Consider the following 19504-nt stretch of genomic DNA (forward strand, 5'->3'; position numbering starts at 1 on the left):
GCCCAGCTAATTTTTTGTAGTTTTAGTAGAGACGGGGTTTCACCATGTTGACCAGGATGGTCTTGATCTCTTGACCTCGTGATCCACCTGCCTCGACCTCCCAAGGTGCTGGAATTATAGGCGTGAGCCACCGCGCCCGGCCACTTGCAAGACTTTCTAACTAAAAGAACTGATTTTACTTTCCTTAAAATCACTGCTATATCCTGAATCCTAAGCGAATGGACCAAGAGAGATAGAATTAAATTAAAACACAGGAGTTTCAAAAGGTGTATTAAAGACATCTATTATAGTTATCATAAGCACAACTGAATTGAAATTAAAATAATGTATAATGCAAATCCAGTTGAAATCTTGAATAACCCTAAAAGCTTAGGGCTACATCTCAACTTTTATGTTACTACTGACAGCTTCCATAAGAGCTAGAATGGATACCTCAGAATTCAAACATACTAAGAACAGTCTTAAAAAAAAAAAAAACAAAAAAAAAAACGGCCTTTGTTCTGAAATGAGTTGCCTCAAAATTAGACTTGCAAGTAATAGCTGGGGACACACCCAAATTTGGGGCATCATAGCCTGAATACTTAAATTGTCACAGACTTAGTAATAGAAATCTATTAGGTATAGCATTTGCAACCCCCAAATGAAGGATATTGACTTAATTTACAAATTCATTCATGTTTCTAGTTCTTTTTCTACCATGGTACTCTGAATTTGACCTTTCTCCAGAGCCAGAAAAACCTGCTAAAAAGGCTGGGCACAGCGGCTCACACTTGTAATCCCAGCACTTTGGGAGGCCGAAGTGAGCAGATCATGAGGTCAGGAGTTCAAGACCAACCTGGCCAACACAGTGAAACCCTACCTCTACTAAAAATACAAAAATTAACTGGGCATGATGGCGGTCACCTGTAATCTCAGCTACTCAGGAGGCTGAGGAGGAGAATTGCTTGAACTCAGGAGGCGGAGGTTGCAGTGAGCCGGCATCATGCCACTGCATTCCAGCCTGGGCAACAGAGCTAGATTCCATCTCAAAGAAAAAAAAAAAAAACCTGCTAAAAAGTGAAAAATGACATAACTTATTTAATATACTATTTAATGTATTCAAATATTTCTTCTGTAAGCCTTAAGTGCCTCCCAACCCCCCACCATCTACCTGTGATATATTTCAGAAAACTCAGTGGTACCATATAGTAATCCATAGGTATTCTAAATGTATTAGATTAATAAAAAATACCTTGAACAACAACCTGGCTGCCTGGGACAAAGAACTGCTGTGTGCCATCAGCTGATTGTGCTGCATACTGTACAATTGTAGCACCTGGTGGAGGAGCTCCTGAATTTGTCATTGTTAATGCCTGCAGTCCCTGAACACCATCAGATCCTGGGTTAGAAATCTGGATTGTTCCACCTTGGGCTATAGCAACTTAACAGAAAAAGAAAAGAAATATTAGAGAATTTCAAGATTTATTTTTAATAATCCCATATTGGAAGAATATACTCTGGGTCTATTTATTGCCATTGCTTCTTTCTCAGGTCACCCTTATTTTCTATGCTGTACTGGGAAGGAAGAACAGCTTCTTCATGGGATAATACTCTAGAAAAAGCATATAAACACCTGAAAATAGTTTATATTCAGAACCACTTGAGATTCATGGAGCCCATGGAGTGTTTCTTCTCTTTGGCATGCATCTAACTACGTACTGAAGAGGAGTGGGGAAGCACAAAGGGAAGTCCAGCTTCCTGGTTTTTTCCATTCTCTCAGATGTTTTTCCTTACAAACACCATTCTTTCACCACTTAAAATGTCCATTTAAGGCCACGTGTGGTGGCTCATGCCTGTGCTCCCAGCACTCTGGGAGGCCAAGGCAGGAGGGTCACCTGACTCCAGGAGTTTCAGGCCAGCCTGGGCAACTATCTTTAAAAAAAAGAAGAAGAAAAAAGAAAAGAAAGAAATTCCCATCTAATATTGCAATTAAAATGAATTTGTACCTTCATTCAACTAACTACTTTTCTAATTTATCATCAAAAGAAAGTAGTTTTTAAGAAATATGTAGGCTGGGCACAGTGGCTCATGCTGGTAATCCCAGCACTTTGGGAGGCTGAGGTGGGCAGAGCACCTGAGGTCCGGAGTTCGAGACCAGCCTGACCAATATGGTGAAACCTCGTCTCTACTAAAAACACAAAAATTAGCTGGGTGTGGTGGTGGGCAACCATAGTCCCAGTTACTCAGGAGGCTGAGACAAGAGAACCCAGGAGGCGGAGGTTGCAGTGAGCCAAGATCACGCCACTGCATTCCAGCCTGGGCGACCGAGAGAGAGACTGTCTCAAAAAAAAAAAAAAATTTTATATATACATGTACACACACATAGATATATAACATATTTTGGTTATAAAGTTCAAGCCTAGACAACTGTAACCTTTGTCATTTTGTCTATGTCAGGAGAATCCTGAAATATAAAAAGTTAAGTTGGAAAGGTCCTTAAAAAGTAACTGTAGTAATATGTGCTATAGTATTTACCTCTACCATTGTACCTGAAATAACTACAGCTAATGGCAACAAATACGAGGTAGATTTCCTTTATAACACTAAGATTTGCCAGTCATGTTTAACGGTTAACATATTAATTGACTTAAATCTTCCAAAGAATAACTGATCAAATGTTTTGTTTCAAAATTTCACTCTAATAGACAAATAAGCGCTGTTTAAAACATCTGAAAGGTCTGCATATTTTAACATAAAGATTCCAACTGCATGCTTTAAACGGTCGATATTAAATGGTACCAGAAGCTATGCTTTAAAAAAAAATGCACATATAAACTAGCTAACTAGACTTTACAATGAAGATTTTAAAAACATCACCAAAATAACATGACATCTATACATCAATGTAAATAACTTACAATAGCGTAACAGCAGTGTTAAAATATACTCTGGATATTTTCAAGTCATTTCCAAACGGTTCTAATGACATCTAGGCAAAAAGGTACTTAAGTGATAACCTGATAGGACAAACCTATCAGAACTATAGAATGAGTAACAAATTTTCACTTCTTTGACCTAAGTGCCAGTGTCTACAGAGGAAGACAGACTGACATTTTTAAAAGATTTCCACACACTGCGTTCTTAGTGTTTTAGTTCACTGACAGGCCAGTGTGGCTGGCAGAAACTGCAGAGTCAGTTACAGAATGTCAACAGAGCTGAGGCTGAGACACCCTGATGTAACAGCACTTTATCTGGCTCATCTAGAACAGTATTTTCTGTACACACTTTAAAAACAGAGTACTTTAAAACTACGGCTTTCCAAAGATTTCACGGGTCTCAGGATTCAGCCCTCATCTAACTTATCTCTTATGAGTATGAAAATGTCAAGAGACACTGATTTCTTGGCCCTTTGTGGCTAGACATGAGTAAATTTTCTATGTTGTCATATATTTGAATGTTTATTTTTCAGTTGATAATTAGTTTGATGTCATAGAAATACTGCTTGAGAACGAACAGCCTAAGGTAGGGTAGCCACAATGTGTGGCTTTCTTGCACAATGTGAAGCACAAAGCCTAGAAAAGAGCAGACATTCAATAAACTGAATGAATAAATGAATGAGTGGCTATCATTTTCTCATGACAGATGATATCATAAACAACTTAAGCTGCCTGTGAATCCAGGAGAGTTAAATGAGGTATGGTTTCAAATTCCAATCATAGAATCTAATTTTTCAACACCAATAAAATTATCAAGCTTTTAAATAACGATTGAGTTAATCTGAGGTGAGAGTAGCTGCCTCTAAAGGTAAGAATCCCTAAATACATAGATAACAAAGATCTTTACTTTTTTCTCCTCTTTCTTTTTGCTTTTCTCATTTCCTTTTTTCTTTTCAGTAATGTTTCCCCATAGTTCTGATCAAAACAACTTTGTTTTCACACTATGAACAGCTGACACATCAAGAATCTGTTTCTCTCATTTTATTTTCTGGTGACGTCATTATATAATTAGATGTGGAAAACAAAAGCTAAACACACACACACACACACACACACACACACACACGCCTCACACATTGGTGCTAGGGAGAAAACATTTCTACTGGTAAATCAGGCAAATTAGCCTCATTTTCATTTTTTATACCAAAGGTGCTCTTGATTTTGTTATCAAATGACAGAGGACCTTCCCACTGAAAATGTTCTCTCTCATTTGAAAATAGAAAAGATTTCCCAATGCCTCAGGATCCTGGAAATAGGTTTCATGTGGGCCTGTTTGTATTCAGAGATTTGAGGAGAAAACTGTTTAGGTTTCAAAATAATCAAGGATAGCATAACATGTGCTTTCAGTAAACATAAATCAATAGTGAGAAAAAATAAGATGAAATTAACTGAATGAATTTAGACACATCTTCTATTTTAGCTAATTATGTTTTTTTTTTTTTTTTCTTGAACGTATAGAAATTTTCTGGCAAACACGAAAGTAGAGAGAATTTTTTGTCATCCATTTACCCTGCCCACTCACCCTGCCCCCACCCCCGGCCTTTTAAAAAAAATTATTTGGAAGCTGGGCATGGTGGCATGTGCCTGTGGTCTCAGTTCCTTGGGAGGGTAAGTTGGGAGGATCACTTAAACCCTGGAGTCTGAGGCTATAGTAAGTTGTGATTACACCACTGTACTCCAGCTTAGGAGACAGAGCCGGACCCTGTCTCAATTTAAAAAAAAAAAAAAAGTGTGTATATATATATGTCTCTGTAGTATTTCAAAACAAATCCCAGGCATCAAGTCTGGTTGATCATTTTTAAAAAATGATCCTGTGTAATGGATAAAAACAAGAAAGATGAATTTTTTAAGGGCAGAAAGGGCCCAGCCTGGTGGCTCATGCCTGTAATCCCAGCACTTTGAAGGGCCAAGGCAGGAGGATTGCTTGAGTCCGGGAGTTCAAGACCAGCCTGGGCAACATGGCAAGACCTCTGTCTCTACAAAAAAATACAAAAATTAAGTCTAAAAATTATTTACAAAATAAATTTTTTTAAAATGTAAAAGGTGGAAAATGGAAAAAAGAGTCCACGACAATGTGGAAATAGAAATTATATAAAATTTCATCTGAACTCTCTTTTCACTTGATGCTTTTACTTATGTATTTAAGAGATGCGGTCTTGCTATGTTGTTCAGGCTAGTCTTAAACTGCTAGGCTCAAGCAATCCTTCTGCTTCAGATGCCTCAGTAGCTGGGACTACAGGCACAAACCACTAAGCCTGGCGATGTTGTTGTATACTTCTTATTTATTTATTTAGAGACTGAGTTTCACTCTTCTCACCCAGACTGAAGTGCAATGGTGTGGTCTTGGCTCAACGCAACCTCCACCTGCTGGGTTCAAGTGATTCTCCTGCCTCAGACTCCTGAGTAGCTGGGATTACAAGCATGCACCACCACACCCAGCTAATTCTGTATTTTTAGTAGAGACGGGATTTTACCATGTTGGCCAGGCTGGTCTCAAACTCCTGACCTCAGGTGATCCCCTGCCTCGGCCTCCCAAAGTGCTGGGATTACAGGTGTGAGCCATCATACCCAGCTGATGTTATATACTTCTAATCCTAAACTTACACTCATAAGCTAATTAGAATACATAAACATGTAAATGTTTATATTTAAAACCACTCTTGTTCCAAATTGCAATCCAAAGATTCATAAATGAAATCTCACTGCGTTAACTTTAAAAACAACAGCAGCCAGACCTTTGTTCCAATGAATTCTCAGGTTTAAATTCAGAGTGACCATAAGAGAGTACCTATGAGTACCTGTACCTTAAAAGCCAAGAGGTGCATACAGCAGAAGGAAGACTAAATCATGCTATAAAAAGAATAGCAACACCGCAGTTGAAAAGCCAGCGTTACATTAAGTAGTGCCTTAAGCAATTTTGAAACAGTTACCTCGGATAAATGTAAACAATGTCACTATTAAGAATAAGAACTGCAACTGGATGAACTCTCGAATGTGTAAGCCTATTATGTTCCAATTCCCTTTATGAAGAAGTGGAATTGGTGCTTATTCGTGAGCCTCCTGAGAATTCGGAATTCTTATAAGCAGTTCACAAAGTTCACATTTTTCTTTTCAAGATGGTGCATTTAGGCTTGACCCACTTACCTTTCACGTATAAGAATTTCAGAAAGATGAGTTAATAGAAGCTCTAGTAAGATTCCTAGTAAAACACAGTAGGAACAAGCAGAGACAAGGGACATTTAAGGAGAAAAACCTGAAGTCTTAGGTGATAGTCTTTAATTGGTACAGGAAGAGGTTGGGTATAGTAGAATGGGAGATTTAAGAAACCTTTGTTTCAAGAGAAAATTTAATGAATTATGAAATTTCAATCATTTTAATTTCCTCAGTTGCTTTTACAAATTCACTCATTTAAAGCATATCTTAACTGTCTTATGCAGTAACATTCTTTGCTAATTATTTATTATTATTATTATTTTTGAGACGGAGTCTTGTTCTGTCGCCAGGCTGCAATGCAGTGGCACGATCTTGGCTCACTGCAACCTCCGCCTCCCAAGTTCAAGCGATTCTCCTGCCTCAGCCTCCCGAGTAGCTGGGACTACAGGCACGCACCACCATGCCTGGCTAGTTTTTTGTATTTTAGTAGAGACAGGGTTTGACCATGTTGGCCAGGATGGTCTCGATCTCCTGACCTTGTGATCCACCTGCCTCAGTCTCCCAAAGTGCTGGGATTACAGGCGCGTGCCCAGCCACTCTTCATTAATTCTAGGGCTCTTTCCTGCCATCTCTTGGATATATATATGCTCCTGAAATAAAAAACTCTCTTTGTCCAGCATCGCTCAACTGTTATGCAGCAAGCCTACCACTAAGATCTATACTTGCAGTGAGGATTGTGCAGGTACAGCTCACTTACTTGGTGTTTTAATAGTGAAATCCTATTTTATGTTATTTTTCCTATTCCCCAGGGAGTAGCCGATTCCAACTTTCAGTCCGTAGTTTTTGTGATAATAGTTATTAAAATAATAAGGCCAACTTCTGCCAAATATCTTTCAGCTACTAAAAATGTAACTGCTTGTATACACATTTAGTTCTTTTTTAATACCAGCTAACTCATTATGCCAAATTAAAAATACTCATCTTTGAAAAAAAGAAATAAAAGCAAAGTTTGGGAGAAAGCCATTCATGGATAAAAACTGAAGAATTAAACCTAAAAAAAATTTTTTATAATAAAAGGTTGTAAGAGTATTAAAAAAAAACAATTTACAGCTGAAAGGGAAGACAACAATACAAAAATCTCCAGAAATTCTAGTAAAATAAATTCCTCTATTCTAAAAACCAAAGGACGCCGGTAATTGTTTCCATTTCTAGATTTCCATTTCTAGACATTCTGGTACAACACTAAAGCATTAATATCTGCTAAGTTCGTTCTATAAGAAATAAGATCAATAAAAGTGGACTTGTGTGCATAAGTACATGTTTATCCTCTAATTAAATGTCTTCTAAAAAGTTTAAATGTAGTTAGTATTCACTTCTCAAATGAAAGAATTATCTACATAAATATCACTAAATGTCCCCAAAATGCATTTTTAACAAAAGATGTTCACTTTGTGTGAACCAATAAATGGCAATTTTTACCTGCGGACTCTACATACAGAACTATAACTTCTCATTAAAATAATTTCTAAGATCATATTGGATAGGCTCAAATTAAGACACCAAAGTAAGAAATAGTCCATGACTTCCTATGTGGCAAATAGACAGATGTGTGTGTGTGTGTGTGTGTGTGTGTGTGTGTGTGTGTGTGTGTTTTGAGACAGAGTCTCACTCTGTTGCCCAGGCTGGAGTGCAGTGGTGCAATCATAACTCACTACAGTCTCAAACTCCTGGGCTCAGGCAATCCTCCTGCCTCAGCCTCCTGAGTAGCTGGGACGAGCGCGTGCCACCACACCCTGCTAATTTTTAAAATTCTTTTGTAGAGACAGGGTCTCACTCTATTTCCCAGACTGGTTTCAAATTCCTGGCCTCAAGCAACCCTCATGCCTAGACCTCTCAAAGTGCTGGGATTATAGGTGGGAACCATCACCCCTGGCCTAGTATCTAATTTCTAAAGAAGCAGTTTTCTAGTTCTCAACCAGAACTCCTGACTCTGCTCATCCCATCCCCCCACAGACACACAGAGTGAGGTTTAATGACAGCCCCCTGCTGTGAGCAGGCACCAAGGACACAGGGAATGAAGGCACTGTGGCTGGCTGGAGGGAAAGTTCAATGAACATGAATGAGACTCTGCTACAGCCAACTTAATTTCTCTGTTTCATGCCAATAGTAATGTCTTTTCCCCCTACTTTTATCTGTTAACTCCTCTGTCTTCACAGGAACCCCAGAATTTAGCAATTTAGTATTATTCCCACTTCAAAGACTAAAACCTGAGATGTGAATTTAATAAAGCTTCTTGCTCTGAGTTTACAAATGGCACAAAGATCGTTCTTTCCCCACATCCTCTCCAGCTTCACCCCATACGTTTTCACAATTTCAAATCTTCAGCTAATAATCTAGACAAGTTAACCCTACGGCATCTGCTTCTCTATTAATGTGTAAATCACTGCTCCTATCAGAAGTCCTAGGTAACATTAGGATATGCCAGAGAAATGTTAAGATGACAGCATCTTAGTGGTGGCCAACACTTTGAGAAGCCTTGGCATCATTTCAGCAGTCACTTCCAACCTTTTCCCTGTCATGACACAAGCAGGACATGATGATATGTGTACAGCCCACTGGGGTGAGTGGTTGGAGCTGCTCAAGGCCAGGGCTGACCAGCCAAGAGGCCCCAGCAGCCCCTGCCCAGCCCCTCTGGAGGCAGAGGGATGAGGCGCTCAGCCTTCTCCTAATCTGCGCGCTGCACTGGAGGCTCATCAGCTGGCATAGTCAGATTTAAAACCCACCAGAGATTCCCAGTGTGCCAGACAAAAGAGTATGCAAACGAGAGAAGTAATTTTAAAAAATGACAATGTAAACCTCAAGGTCTATTTCTTACAGATGAGGGGAGTTTTCTTTTCCTAACACTGACTTTAGACAAGTCTACTGGGTGCCCAGCAGAAGCTGTGAATACAGTATGCCCCAGATCTGCTAGGTATCACGGCAGGAGTTTCCCACAATTACCAACAGAGATGTCTTTAATAGTTTACTGCTGCAAATCTACCACTGCTTCAAGAAGAACTCTAAAAAGCTCCGAAAACATCATGACTATATAAGGTCTTCCCATATATTAAAGATTATAGCTTTAATCTTTAGGTTAGTAGCCAGGTCTTAAATTAAGACTTGAGATTTTTTTCTTGGTATTGCTACTCTTTAAAGGAAAAACAAAGAATATATCTAAAATCTTAATACCTTATTTGGAAAAAAACATTATTTAATATCACATACGGTCCAGTACCTAAGTAGCTCTTTTTAAAGTCAGAAAACTAAAATCATGAATCTCTTCAACAACATGACTGCTGTCAATATATTCAGTCATTTTACTTCGAGAGCCTAGGGTAGCAGAGTTTACAAAACTTCTTTTATTTCATATTATAATTACATGGGAAATTGATGTGGACAATTTCCAGGGACAATTTATACTTCAGAAAAGACAGGAATATCACATTATTCCAGTAACGAAGCAGCTGGCTTAGGATATGTGATATCCCTATCCTTTCTCCTCCTTTTTCTTTTATTTCTAGCTCTTGTTTTCTACTATTTTTATGTATCAAACATTCTTGATTTAGGACAAGAACTAGTGCTTTAATCAGAGCAAAAAGCACAGAATAGTCCATTAAAATGCACAAGACTGAATGTAAATGTATCTGTTTATTTAGAGCTTTTGGTGCGTAAAATTTCAAATAAAATTATCTATCCAATTGCTACAGTTTAAAAAATTAAATCATTTTTCCATTCTCTTTTAGGAAAAACTGTAGCACAAATTAACAGAGTAGAGAGTAGTGAAAACAGAATTACATTGAAAACATTCTTTAGAAAACTCTTAGGTTAGTAAGTAAAATATGTACTTGCTGGTAACAAAAGCCAACAAGAATGAAATACAGACATTTATGTTTGCATGCATCATAAAGACAACAAAAACAATGTTTTACTGAGATTAATATAAACATGTAAAAAGGAAAAAATTCTGCCTTTATTTTTACCCAAAATTTTCTATATTCAGTAGTTAAAATTTTTACTTTTCAAAATTATATGACAACGGTCAATACAAATATCTCACTTTTAAACATATACTTTCATTCTATGATACAGTTTAGGTATTAATGATGCATTTTAAAATGGAACAATTTAATGCCAAAACCTGAGTTGCTTCAATATAACTAGAGAAGACTTAAAGCTAGCGCTGTATCTTATCGAATTGCAGCATACATACTGTATTGCCCCGTGCTAGTCTGATATATGCTAGTTGGTACTGCCATGGTAGCAATGTTAGGTGGTGTTCCTTCTTCCTCTGATTTTTCTTCTTCAATCTTGGGAACACCAGGCACATCAGAGGACAGTTCATTCAGTATTTTTCTAAAATGTAATTTAACAATGTAAGTCACTAAGATATATGAATGAGTCTTAAAACAGAAAAGCTATAAAGGAAGAATTTATTTGATGTATAATTATTCTACCGTTTTGGAAAAAGTATCTTTACAGTAGGAAACCTGGTTAACTTACCTGTAAGAGGGTCTTCGTGAAAGGATTTCTCTACGTTTATGAGAATCAATTACACCTTCTGATTCTGCAGATTCATCTGTCTCTGCAATTGTTGCTACCTATAATACAAGATTTTCTGAAATGCATCACAAAATATATGCTCTTTTCCCTCATTCAAAAACTGGAGGCTAAGAGTCTGCATGTGCAGCACTGAGCCAGGCACTGTGGACGCAACCGAGCGATAGAACCCAGCGAATCTGCACTAATGGAGCCCACAGTCTGGCTCAAGAGAGGGAGCAGAGACACACATTTCAGTTATAAAACAAATATGTGTGGAAAGGAATGATACGGGTAATACATGCTATAGAAATACAAGGGAAAGAGTGGTTGGGATGTCAAATAAGGCACTGCAGAAAAGAACAAAATGTAAAAGACCCAAGACCGAAACTCCTCAACCTTCATGTGCGCCTACAGATCCAGCAGGGAGCCAGCGAGGGGCAAAGGCAGAAGAGAGCTCCCAGATCACACTGCTCTCCCCACACTCTCACAGCTGGCGCTGGTGTAAGCTGGGTCTTCACATCAGCCATCAGGCCCAAAGACAGTATTTAAGTAGAGAAGCAAGTCAGTAAGCAAGTCTGGGTAAGTTAGGATTTCTATTACAAGCAGTAAGTTAGGGCGTGGTGGCAAGTAGGTCTTGAAGATCCAAATAAAGAATTTCTCCTTAAGAGAAGGACAGTTTTAAGCATGATTTCATTTTTCAAGTCAAGTAATTAAAGAAGTCAGAACACTAAAATAATGAATCTCTCTTCAACAACATGACTGCTTTCGATATATTCAGTCAATTATTAAATACTTTGAGGGCCTAGGGTAGCAGAGTTTACTTTACTTCATATGGTAATTATATGGGAAATTGATTTGGACAAAATCAAAAGAGCTTATTAAAATATCAACAATGCAAGCAAGAATATCTACTTCCCAAAGCACACGGAGGTATGTATATATCCACCTCCACATGACTGCGTCTTTGCTCATGAACACCCCACACACGAACACACATACCCAATCAACAGAACTTACTGAAAAAAAATGTTGTTGCCTCAGGTAATCATATATCACCACCAAATATTTATGACTTTACAGTGGGCTCTCACTCATCTGTCACAGAATCGTAACAGCTCCCTTAGGTGAGGTACGCTATTAATTTACCTAGTTTAGAAAGGTGAAAATTAAAGCTCATGCAGAGAGATTAAGTGGTTTGACCATGATCCAACAGTAAGTATTCTAGGACCAAGATCCACTAGCACCTCTCTCCACAAGACTATTAAATCATTCACTTAACAAAACCCAAACAAAGTCTCCTGAACATAAGATGATAATTCTTTCAGCCGGGTGCTGTGGCTCACACCTGTAATCCCAGCAATTTGGAAGACTGAGGCAAGAGGATCACTTGAGGCCAGGGGTTCAAGACCAACCTGGGCAACATACTGAGAATTCTGTCTCTATTAAATAATAATAATAATAAATAATAACAGACAATACTTTCTTCCAATACCAGCCAGGTTGAAACTAAATAGAAATGTGTACCCTAATAAAAGTCATAAAACAAAGAAAGAGGCTGGAAAAACTTTCTTGTTTTATAATTAGTAAGAGACAGAGTTAGAAACTCTTGGAATCAGGGGTCATCATAGGAAAAAAAAAGAAAATGATGAGAATTATTCTTACACTTTTGGGCAACACAGGAGAAGACACCCATGCCACAAAGATAATCAAGCTTTTAACGTATGTGAATGTCATGTCAGGAATCTTGTTGCAACTCTCATCCTTCTTCTGTGATAAACGACTTGAACACACAGAAAAAGAACTACACTATGTATGTGTGTCTCCATTTTCCTCACAGATTTTTTTTTTGTCATCAATTAGTTTCAAATAATTTAAGTATTTAAAGGATAACAAACTGACCTTAAAAAGGAACAGAAATAAATTCAGTAATTAAGATAAGTATGCTTTAAAAAATACATACTTAATAATTTACATCTATTGATGGAAAAAATGTTTTACCTTCAAGAAATGTTAATAGTAAAATACATCTCTGGATCACGACAACAATAATAATCGTATCTACAAATGCCAAAGTTTAATCTCAGAGGGATACATCAATAATATCATCTTACTAAGAATTATGTATACTGAATTTAAAATAAATTTCTGTCTACCTACTAAGGTGACTATTCATGAAAACAGCATCAGCACTATAATCTTTTTTTTTTTTTTTTTAATAGAGATGATGTTTCACCATGTTAGCCAGGCTGGTCTTGAATTCCTGACCTCATGATCCACCCGCCTCAGCCTCCCAAAGTGCTGGGATGACAGGCGTGAGCCACCATGCCCAGCCAGCACTATAATCTGTTTATTACTGTGTTTATCGACATCTTCTCTGAGGAACCCTCAAATATTTTTAAGCACCTTTGGGGAGCATTACTAAATAAATCTGACTCTGAACACAGAACAGCAATGTGAAGAAGACATGAACTGCTCATCTGGCAATTACTCAGTCTCCAAATTAAGAGCTGACAACTAAGCTGCAGCTCTGAAATGAAACCTACATACCTAGCAGGACACAGGGCACCTTACGCAAGGAAAAGAGATTCCTCCAAATATCTAACCAAAAGATTTGAGCATAAAAGCTTCACAAAGAAAAATGATAAATGAATTAGTGAAAGAGGAAAAAAAAGGCTCAAAAAAGTCAAAGACAAATCACCCAGGAAGGAAGCTAACCTGAACAGTGTGTATTTGTGGTGACTGAATAACCGATGGCTGTGGTGTCTGAATTACTCCCTGGACATGTACAGTTTGGCCCGAAGGTAACTGCACTAAAGTTACAGCTGGAGAGCCTCTTCCGGTGCCTGATCCAGCTACAGAAACCTGCAAAAATGATCATCATTGAGGATTAAAGCTGGACCTTTTTGTTATTGTTTTTGCTTATTTTTAAGCAATACCATTCACTATTATGGCTGGCCTACTTACTTCTCTTTTTCCTGTTCCTGAGAAATGACAAGCCAGCTGGGGTACTTACCATTAGGAGGCGGTTACTGTCCTGGAACAGTCATTTTCTGATGTGACGGATTATTAAAGAACACACGCTCCTTATTACCTTTGGTGCCCATACTTGAGTGGCTAAGAATGTTCCAACCACAAAGTTCTAAAGCAGTTAAACTACCTCACTACGACCTCACGCCTACTAACAGTGAAGCCTTTCTTATGCCAGAGTATAAACTCCCCTCTCTAACTTCTTCAGGGAAATTGGAGATAGAACTTAAAATATGGTGAATGATTTTTATTAAATGTGTGACATATGATATTCTAGTATTACTCTAGATGTGAGCTGATGCTTTGTCTCTAGACTGATAAAAATCAGTCACTGGTATGCCCTCATAATCACTAAAAAGGCACAGGCCAAAGAAATTCCAGGACCTTTTAATTCCTTGGTGTCTCTGACCCAGAGAAAGCTCATGCCTTGAAGGCTGGTGAGGCCTCTGGACACTTTTCCTCTCCCAGCTCAAGCATCCAAAGAGGCCAGAACTATCACTTAGCTTTGGGCAGAAATCAGCGACAACAACCATCTCCTCACTACTTCCCTGAGTTCCTTCAACAGAGATCCCTACCAGAAAACACGATACCACCACTCCTCTGGACTCAAAACCTGCCAGGTTTTCTAATTAGTAAACAACTCCATCCTATAGGCCAGCAGAATTTCAGAAACTTTGCCTCATTTTATTAAGATTCACTATTCATTATAACTTACTCAAGAGTCAAAGACCTTGGAAATATATTAAGTCACCAGTTTCTATCATGAGTGGGAATAGAACCACAGGATCTAAAACAATTTTCAAGGAAGTCTTTGTATGTGACTTCACTTTAAGGAAAACCAATGATTTCCAACTTATATTAAAACCTGAAAAGAATTATTAAAAACTAGGTTTATAACAAATAACTGAGATTTATTTATATCATCATTCCCTTGGAAAACTTCTCTGGCAATCCAAAAGTTAAAACATGCTTTATCCGTGTAAGAGACCCTAGGTGTTGAGCATTGTACTAGGTGCACTAGGAGAAAGTAGAATTAATAAAACTAGCACCTAAGAAACAATGGCACACCAAATAGTATAGAACTGCTTGCTCCATTTTAGAGGCCGTGGGTAACACAGGAATACAGAATAGAAAGATCAGTATGGGCCCAAACAGTAAGTAAGTGAAGGCTTTGTGTAGATTCCAGAGCTTGAGGGAGGCCTTGATCTAAACCTAGATAACGGCTGGACAGATAGTGAGAAACCAGGGCAGAGGCAACCAATATGTAGCCCACGGGGAAAATTCAGCTTGCCTACCCCCAGACTATTGTCATCCACTTTAGATTCCAGGGAAAAGAAAAACATTGTCCCATGATGGAACCAGTAGATTTAACAATACAAATTTCAAAACACTGGATTTATTCTACAAATGTTTCCAGCACAAAAGGCAACTCTATGAATTATAGAAAGGCAACCATCTCTGTGGTGACTAATTTCTAAAAGATAGCTCTTTCTCCACACAACCAATTCTTAAATATTTCAGTCTCAGGGCAACTCTGCACTCTTAAGAATTACTGATGACCTCAAAGAGCTTTTGTTCTGTGATTTACATTCAGCAGAGGCTGTTAAACACTTAATAACTAGATCTTAAGAAGGAGGAACCCTGTCTTGTAGCGTTTGCTGATTTCTGTAATATAAATACTCCTACTATGGCTGATTTCAAGCTGCCAATGGATGACACTGAACACAAAGCTGGATAAAGATTATACAATTGGCTTTCACTGGTACAAGCCAGCTGTGCGTATCACCGGTTGTATCTGTTGATATTTAACATATTGGAAATTAAAACAAATTTTAAAAATACTTTGTAAATCATTTTAAAATAATAAATTATATGCTAACATAAATGACGTTATATGAAAAATGATTATATTTTCAAAAACAATGAGAAGACTGGCACGGTTTTATATTTTTACAAATTATTTTAATGTCTGGTTTAATGAAAACAGCTAGATTTCATATCTACTTCTACACAATCTGTTGCAATATGTTGCTTTAGTTGGTATGTGAAGAAAATATGGGCCTCACACAGACTCATGATTTAAAAATGGAGGAATATTATAATAGCTTCTTTAGAAAATCATGGATATTCTTCATTGATACTACACCAAAAAACTTGACAAGTGGTTGTCTCTTAAGAGTTAATTGCAAGGCCGGGCGCGGTGGCTCAAGCCTGTAATCCCAGCACTGTGGGAGGCCGAGGCGGGTGGATCACGAGGTCAAGAGATCGAGACCATCCTGGTCAACATGGTGAAACCCTGCCTCTACTAAAAATACAAAAAATCAGCTGGGCATGGTGGCACGTGCCTGTAATCCCAGCTACTCAGGAGGCTGAGGCAGGAGAATTGCCTGAACCCGGGAGGCGGAGGTTGCGGTGAGCCGAGATCGTGCCATTGCACTCCAGCCTGGGTAACAAGAGCGAAACTCCGTCTCAAAAAAAAAAAAAAAAAAAAAGTAGCTGGGCATGGTGGCGCATGCCTGCAATCCCAGCTACTCAGGAGGCTGAGGCAGGAGAATTGCCTGAACCCGGGAGGCGGAGGTTGCGGTGAGCCGAGATCGTGCCATTGCACTCCAGCCTGGGTAACAAGAGCGAAACTCTGTCTCAAAAAAAAAAAAAAAAGAGTTAATTGCAATATACAATCTGAGGCTGTATCAGTTACATTAAAATAGGCTGATCTGTCTTGTACTTTGGATGAATCTTTTACCCATGCAAGATTTTATAAAATGTTGGCTCGCTAAGTTCAGCAGATCTTCCAAATGTGAACACATTTCATCACACACAATCATAAATCACATTTCATTAAAGCATAACCAGCTTCATCAGGAAACTATGAATACTATGAAGCTCACAATGGCAGACACAGATTTTCCAAAATTCAAAATTTTGGCTTAAAAGTTTGTGACGATAAACACCATGAGTTGGTTCCCTTGAACTGACAAGCTCACTTCATTTGTTTTTGAGAAAATGTCTTCAAGTTTGAATAGCCATCATTTGGCAATTAGTCATTCTTCTGAAGAAAAGGATGTTCGGGGGAAAAACAGGCAGCTAATTGATCTTGGCACTCAAATAGCACAAATGCTTTTCCTCCAGGGCTCCATGGGCCTTCAGTACGCAACAGGGGTGCCTTCTGCAACTGTCCCACTTCAGGACACAGAATATCAAAACAGCATGTACTCAGAGTCAAGATTTAATGCGACTGATAATTTTTACTGCTTCATCAAAGATATTCTTAAGTAAAACTGACTTTAAAAAACTGCAAGTGGGTGGCAGTGAAGAATACAATGAATACCAGCACAGTTTGTGTCACTCACTTGAGTTAAGGCACCAACAGTTTACCACTCCCCCACCACCACTGCTTTTGCACCATCACTACAAATATCAAAACAGAGAAAAAGAAAAATAACATCTTAACATTACTGTAAAAATGGTTTCGACCTAGCAAGCCTCCTGAAAGTCACCCCCAGGGTTCTGCATAGCACACTTTGAAAACAGCTGTTCTACACGAATCTAGCCCCTATAACTTGGCTTTCTGTCAGCTTAAAGAACTGCTCAGACAGGCTGAGATTTCAGCTCCAATAGAGCAGCAGAGACAAAATAAACACATCCAGTAACCCTGACAGAGTCCATATGTCAGAGACTGGCAAAACAGAAATTACACTTTATAACTACATAAAGCAAAAGAAGAAAAATTAACACAAAGAGAAGATTTCATTGACCAGCTTCTATCTCATCGGCTCGGGAACTGGGACGAGATCTTTATAGCCAGATTCCGGGCTGAGCGCTCTGGAGGACACAGCATTCCACTACGTACCACTTCCTCCACCCACCACTATGAGCAGGCATGATCCACACGTAAGTAAGGAGGGAAGAGTTGATTTTCCTCTCTGTTCCTTTCCTTTTTTGAAAATGCAGTCACATGGCTGGGTGGTGGGAATTTTTGAAGTTACTGCATTTTCTCAAATCAAAATAATTTTCTTTTTAGAATTAAGGAGCTCTGAAAGATACCCTGTCAGATACCCAGTGGCTCTCAATGTTTGACTCTTTTTTCTAAACACACAGAATAAGGCATCTGAAAACAATGAACTTGAAGCTGTAGGGGGGAAACCCAGGAGTCCTACAAATATTCTCACGAACCAGACCTATGGGTTGAGATGGCAGGTGGTGCCCACATTTACTTTTTGTGGGGAAATGCCCCAACTTCAAAGAAATCAGATTATTCTGGAGAACAGAAAAACAATTCAACAAAGATTCATGGGCATCTGATAGGTGTAAATCATGCTTTATGTTGCTTTAACCATCTTTCAAATACAGTTCTCAAAATTTTAATCAGACAATAGCTCTATCAAAAATGGCTAAATCCTCATGACTGTAATCCCAGCACTTTGGGAGGCCAAGACAGGTGAATCACCTGAGGTCAGGAGTTCGAGACTAGCCTGGCCAATATGGTGAAATCCTGTCTCTACTAAAAATACAAAAATTAGCCAGGCATGGTGGTGCACACCTGTAATCCCAGTTACTCAGGAGGCTGAGGCATAAGAATTTCTTGAACCCAGGAGGTGGAGGTTGCAGTGAGTTGAGATCACACCATCATGCTCCACCAGCCTGATGACAGAGTAAGACTCTGTCTCCAAAAAAAAAAGGCTTAGTCAAGAATAGCTGCTGCAGTGCTGCAGAGAAAGAACTTGTACCCACTAACACAAACCATATCCCTACAATTCTGGAGATGAGTTATACAGATTCTGTAACTACAAAGAAGCTTCTGTATGTCCAAACTCTGAGCAGGGCAAAAACTGATGAGACAACTTTTTCATTAAACTCCAAAAATAAAGACTGAGAACCTGCGCAAATGGCACACCTAGAGGTAGAATTCAAATGTCACCTTTTAAAAACGAAAACCCTTAGATCTGGAGAACTACCATTCTATATTCTCAGTTTGGCCAAAACTTCTTTCGTTTTTTTTTTTTTTTTTTTTTTGTGATGTGCTTGCCAACAAGGTCTGTAGTTTGGCCAAAACTTATAAGCAAGAGCATCAAGCTTATAATTATACTGGTAGACTTAACTGTGTAACCACCACCATTATTATTCTTTTAAAAAGATTCACATGGCTTCCTACCTAAGTGCTAACATCTCAGCACTATTATGACACTGAGTGTGTGGGGCTACAGCTGAGGACATAGCTGCCTGTGAAGTAGGGTATGGTACACAGATGGCACAGAGGGAATAAGGGCAAGGAGTGATCCAATAACATGCACAGTATCCGGAAAGACAAAATAGGTAAATAAAGAGGCATCTTTTTTGATTTGTGCAAGGTGACAAATTCAGTTTTAGGCAGCCTAGACCTAAAGAATGGCAGGGCAACAGCAGGACAATAGGTGGAAATGTTTAACAGGCAAGAATTAGGGGACTGGTTATTGCATTATAGCTCAGATAAGAAATAAAGATCTGAGGTAGGATGTGGTGGCTTACTCCTGTAATCCTAGCACTTTGGGAGGCCAGGGCAGGCAGATAGCTTGAGGTCAGGAGTTTGAGACCAGCCTGGCCAACATGGTGAAGCCCCATCTCTACTAAAACTACAAAAATTGGCCAGGTGTGGTAGCACACGACTGTAATCCCAGCAACTGGGAGGCTGAGGCAGGAGAATCACTTGAACCTGGAAAGCGGAGGCTGCAGTGAACTGAGATCATACCACTGCATTTCAGCCTCAGTGACAGAGTAAGACTCTGTCTAAAAAA

General features: G+C 38.7%; 1 protein-coding gene across 21 annotated transcripts in view; it reads right to left on the bottom strand.

Moving 5' to 3' along the window:
* The window catches only part of CREM (cAMP responsive element modulator), an 83075-nt gene that overhangs the window by 22408 nt on the left and 41163 nt on the right, over window positions 1–19504 (bottom strand). For 5 of the 21 annotated variants that reach the window (XM_017535331.2, XM_017535330.2, XM_017535339.2 and 2 more), the window contains 3 exons: window positions 10668–10765; window positions 10378–10520; window positions 1232–1420 (listed from right to left, as the gene is read on the bottom strand). The exons of 3 other annotated variants lie outside the window; for them this stretch is intronic. In XM_017535331.2, the coding sequence (XP_017390820.1) occupies window positions 1232–1420; window positions 10378–10520; window positions 10668–10765 (430 nt within the window). Of the gene's footprint in view, window positions 1–1231; window positions 1421–9796; window positions 10521–10667; window positions 10766–11723; window positions 11740–13421; window positions 13569–16078; window positions 16177–19472; window positions 19497–19504 lie in introns of those variants that run through there. 13 more of the 21 variants (XM_017535337.2, XM_017535336.2, XM_017535343.2 and 10 more) reach the window with 6 other exon arrangements.

This window comes from Cebus imitator, unplaced genomic scaffold, assembly GCF_001604975.1.
Source record: "Cebus imitator isolate Cc_AM_T3 unplaced genomic scaffold, Cebus_imitator-1.0 Scaffold92, whole genome shotgun sequence".
Lineage (NCBI taxonomy): Eukaryota > Metazoa > Chordata > Mammalia > Primates > Cebidae > Cebus > Cebus imitator.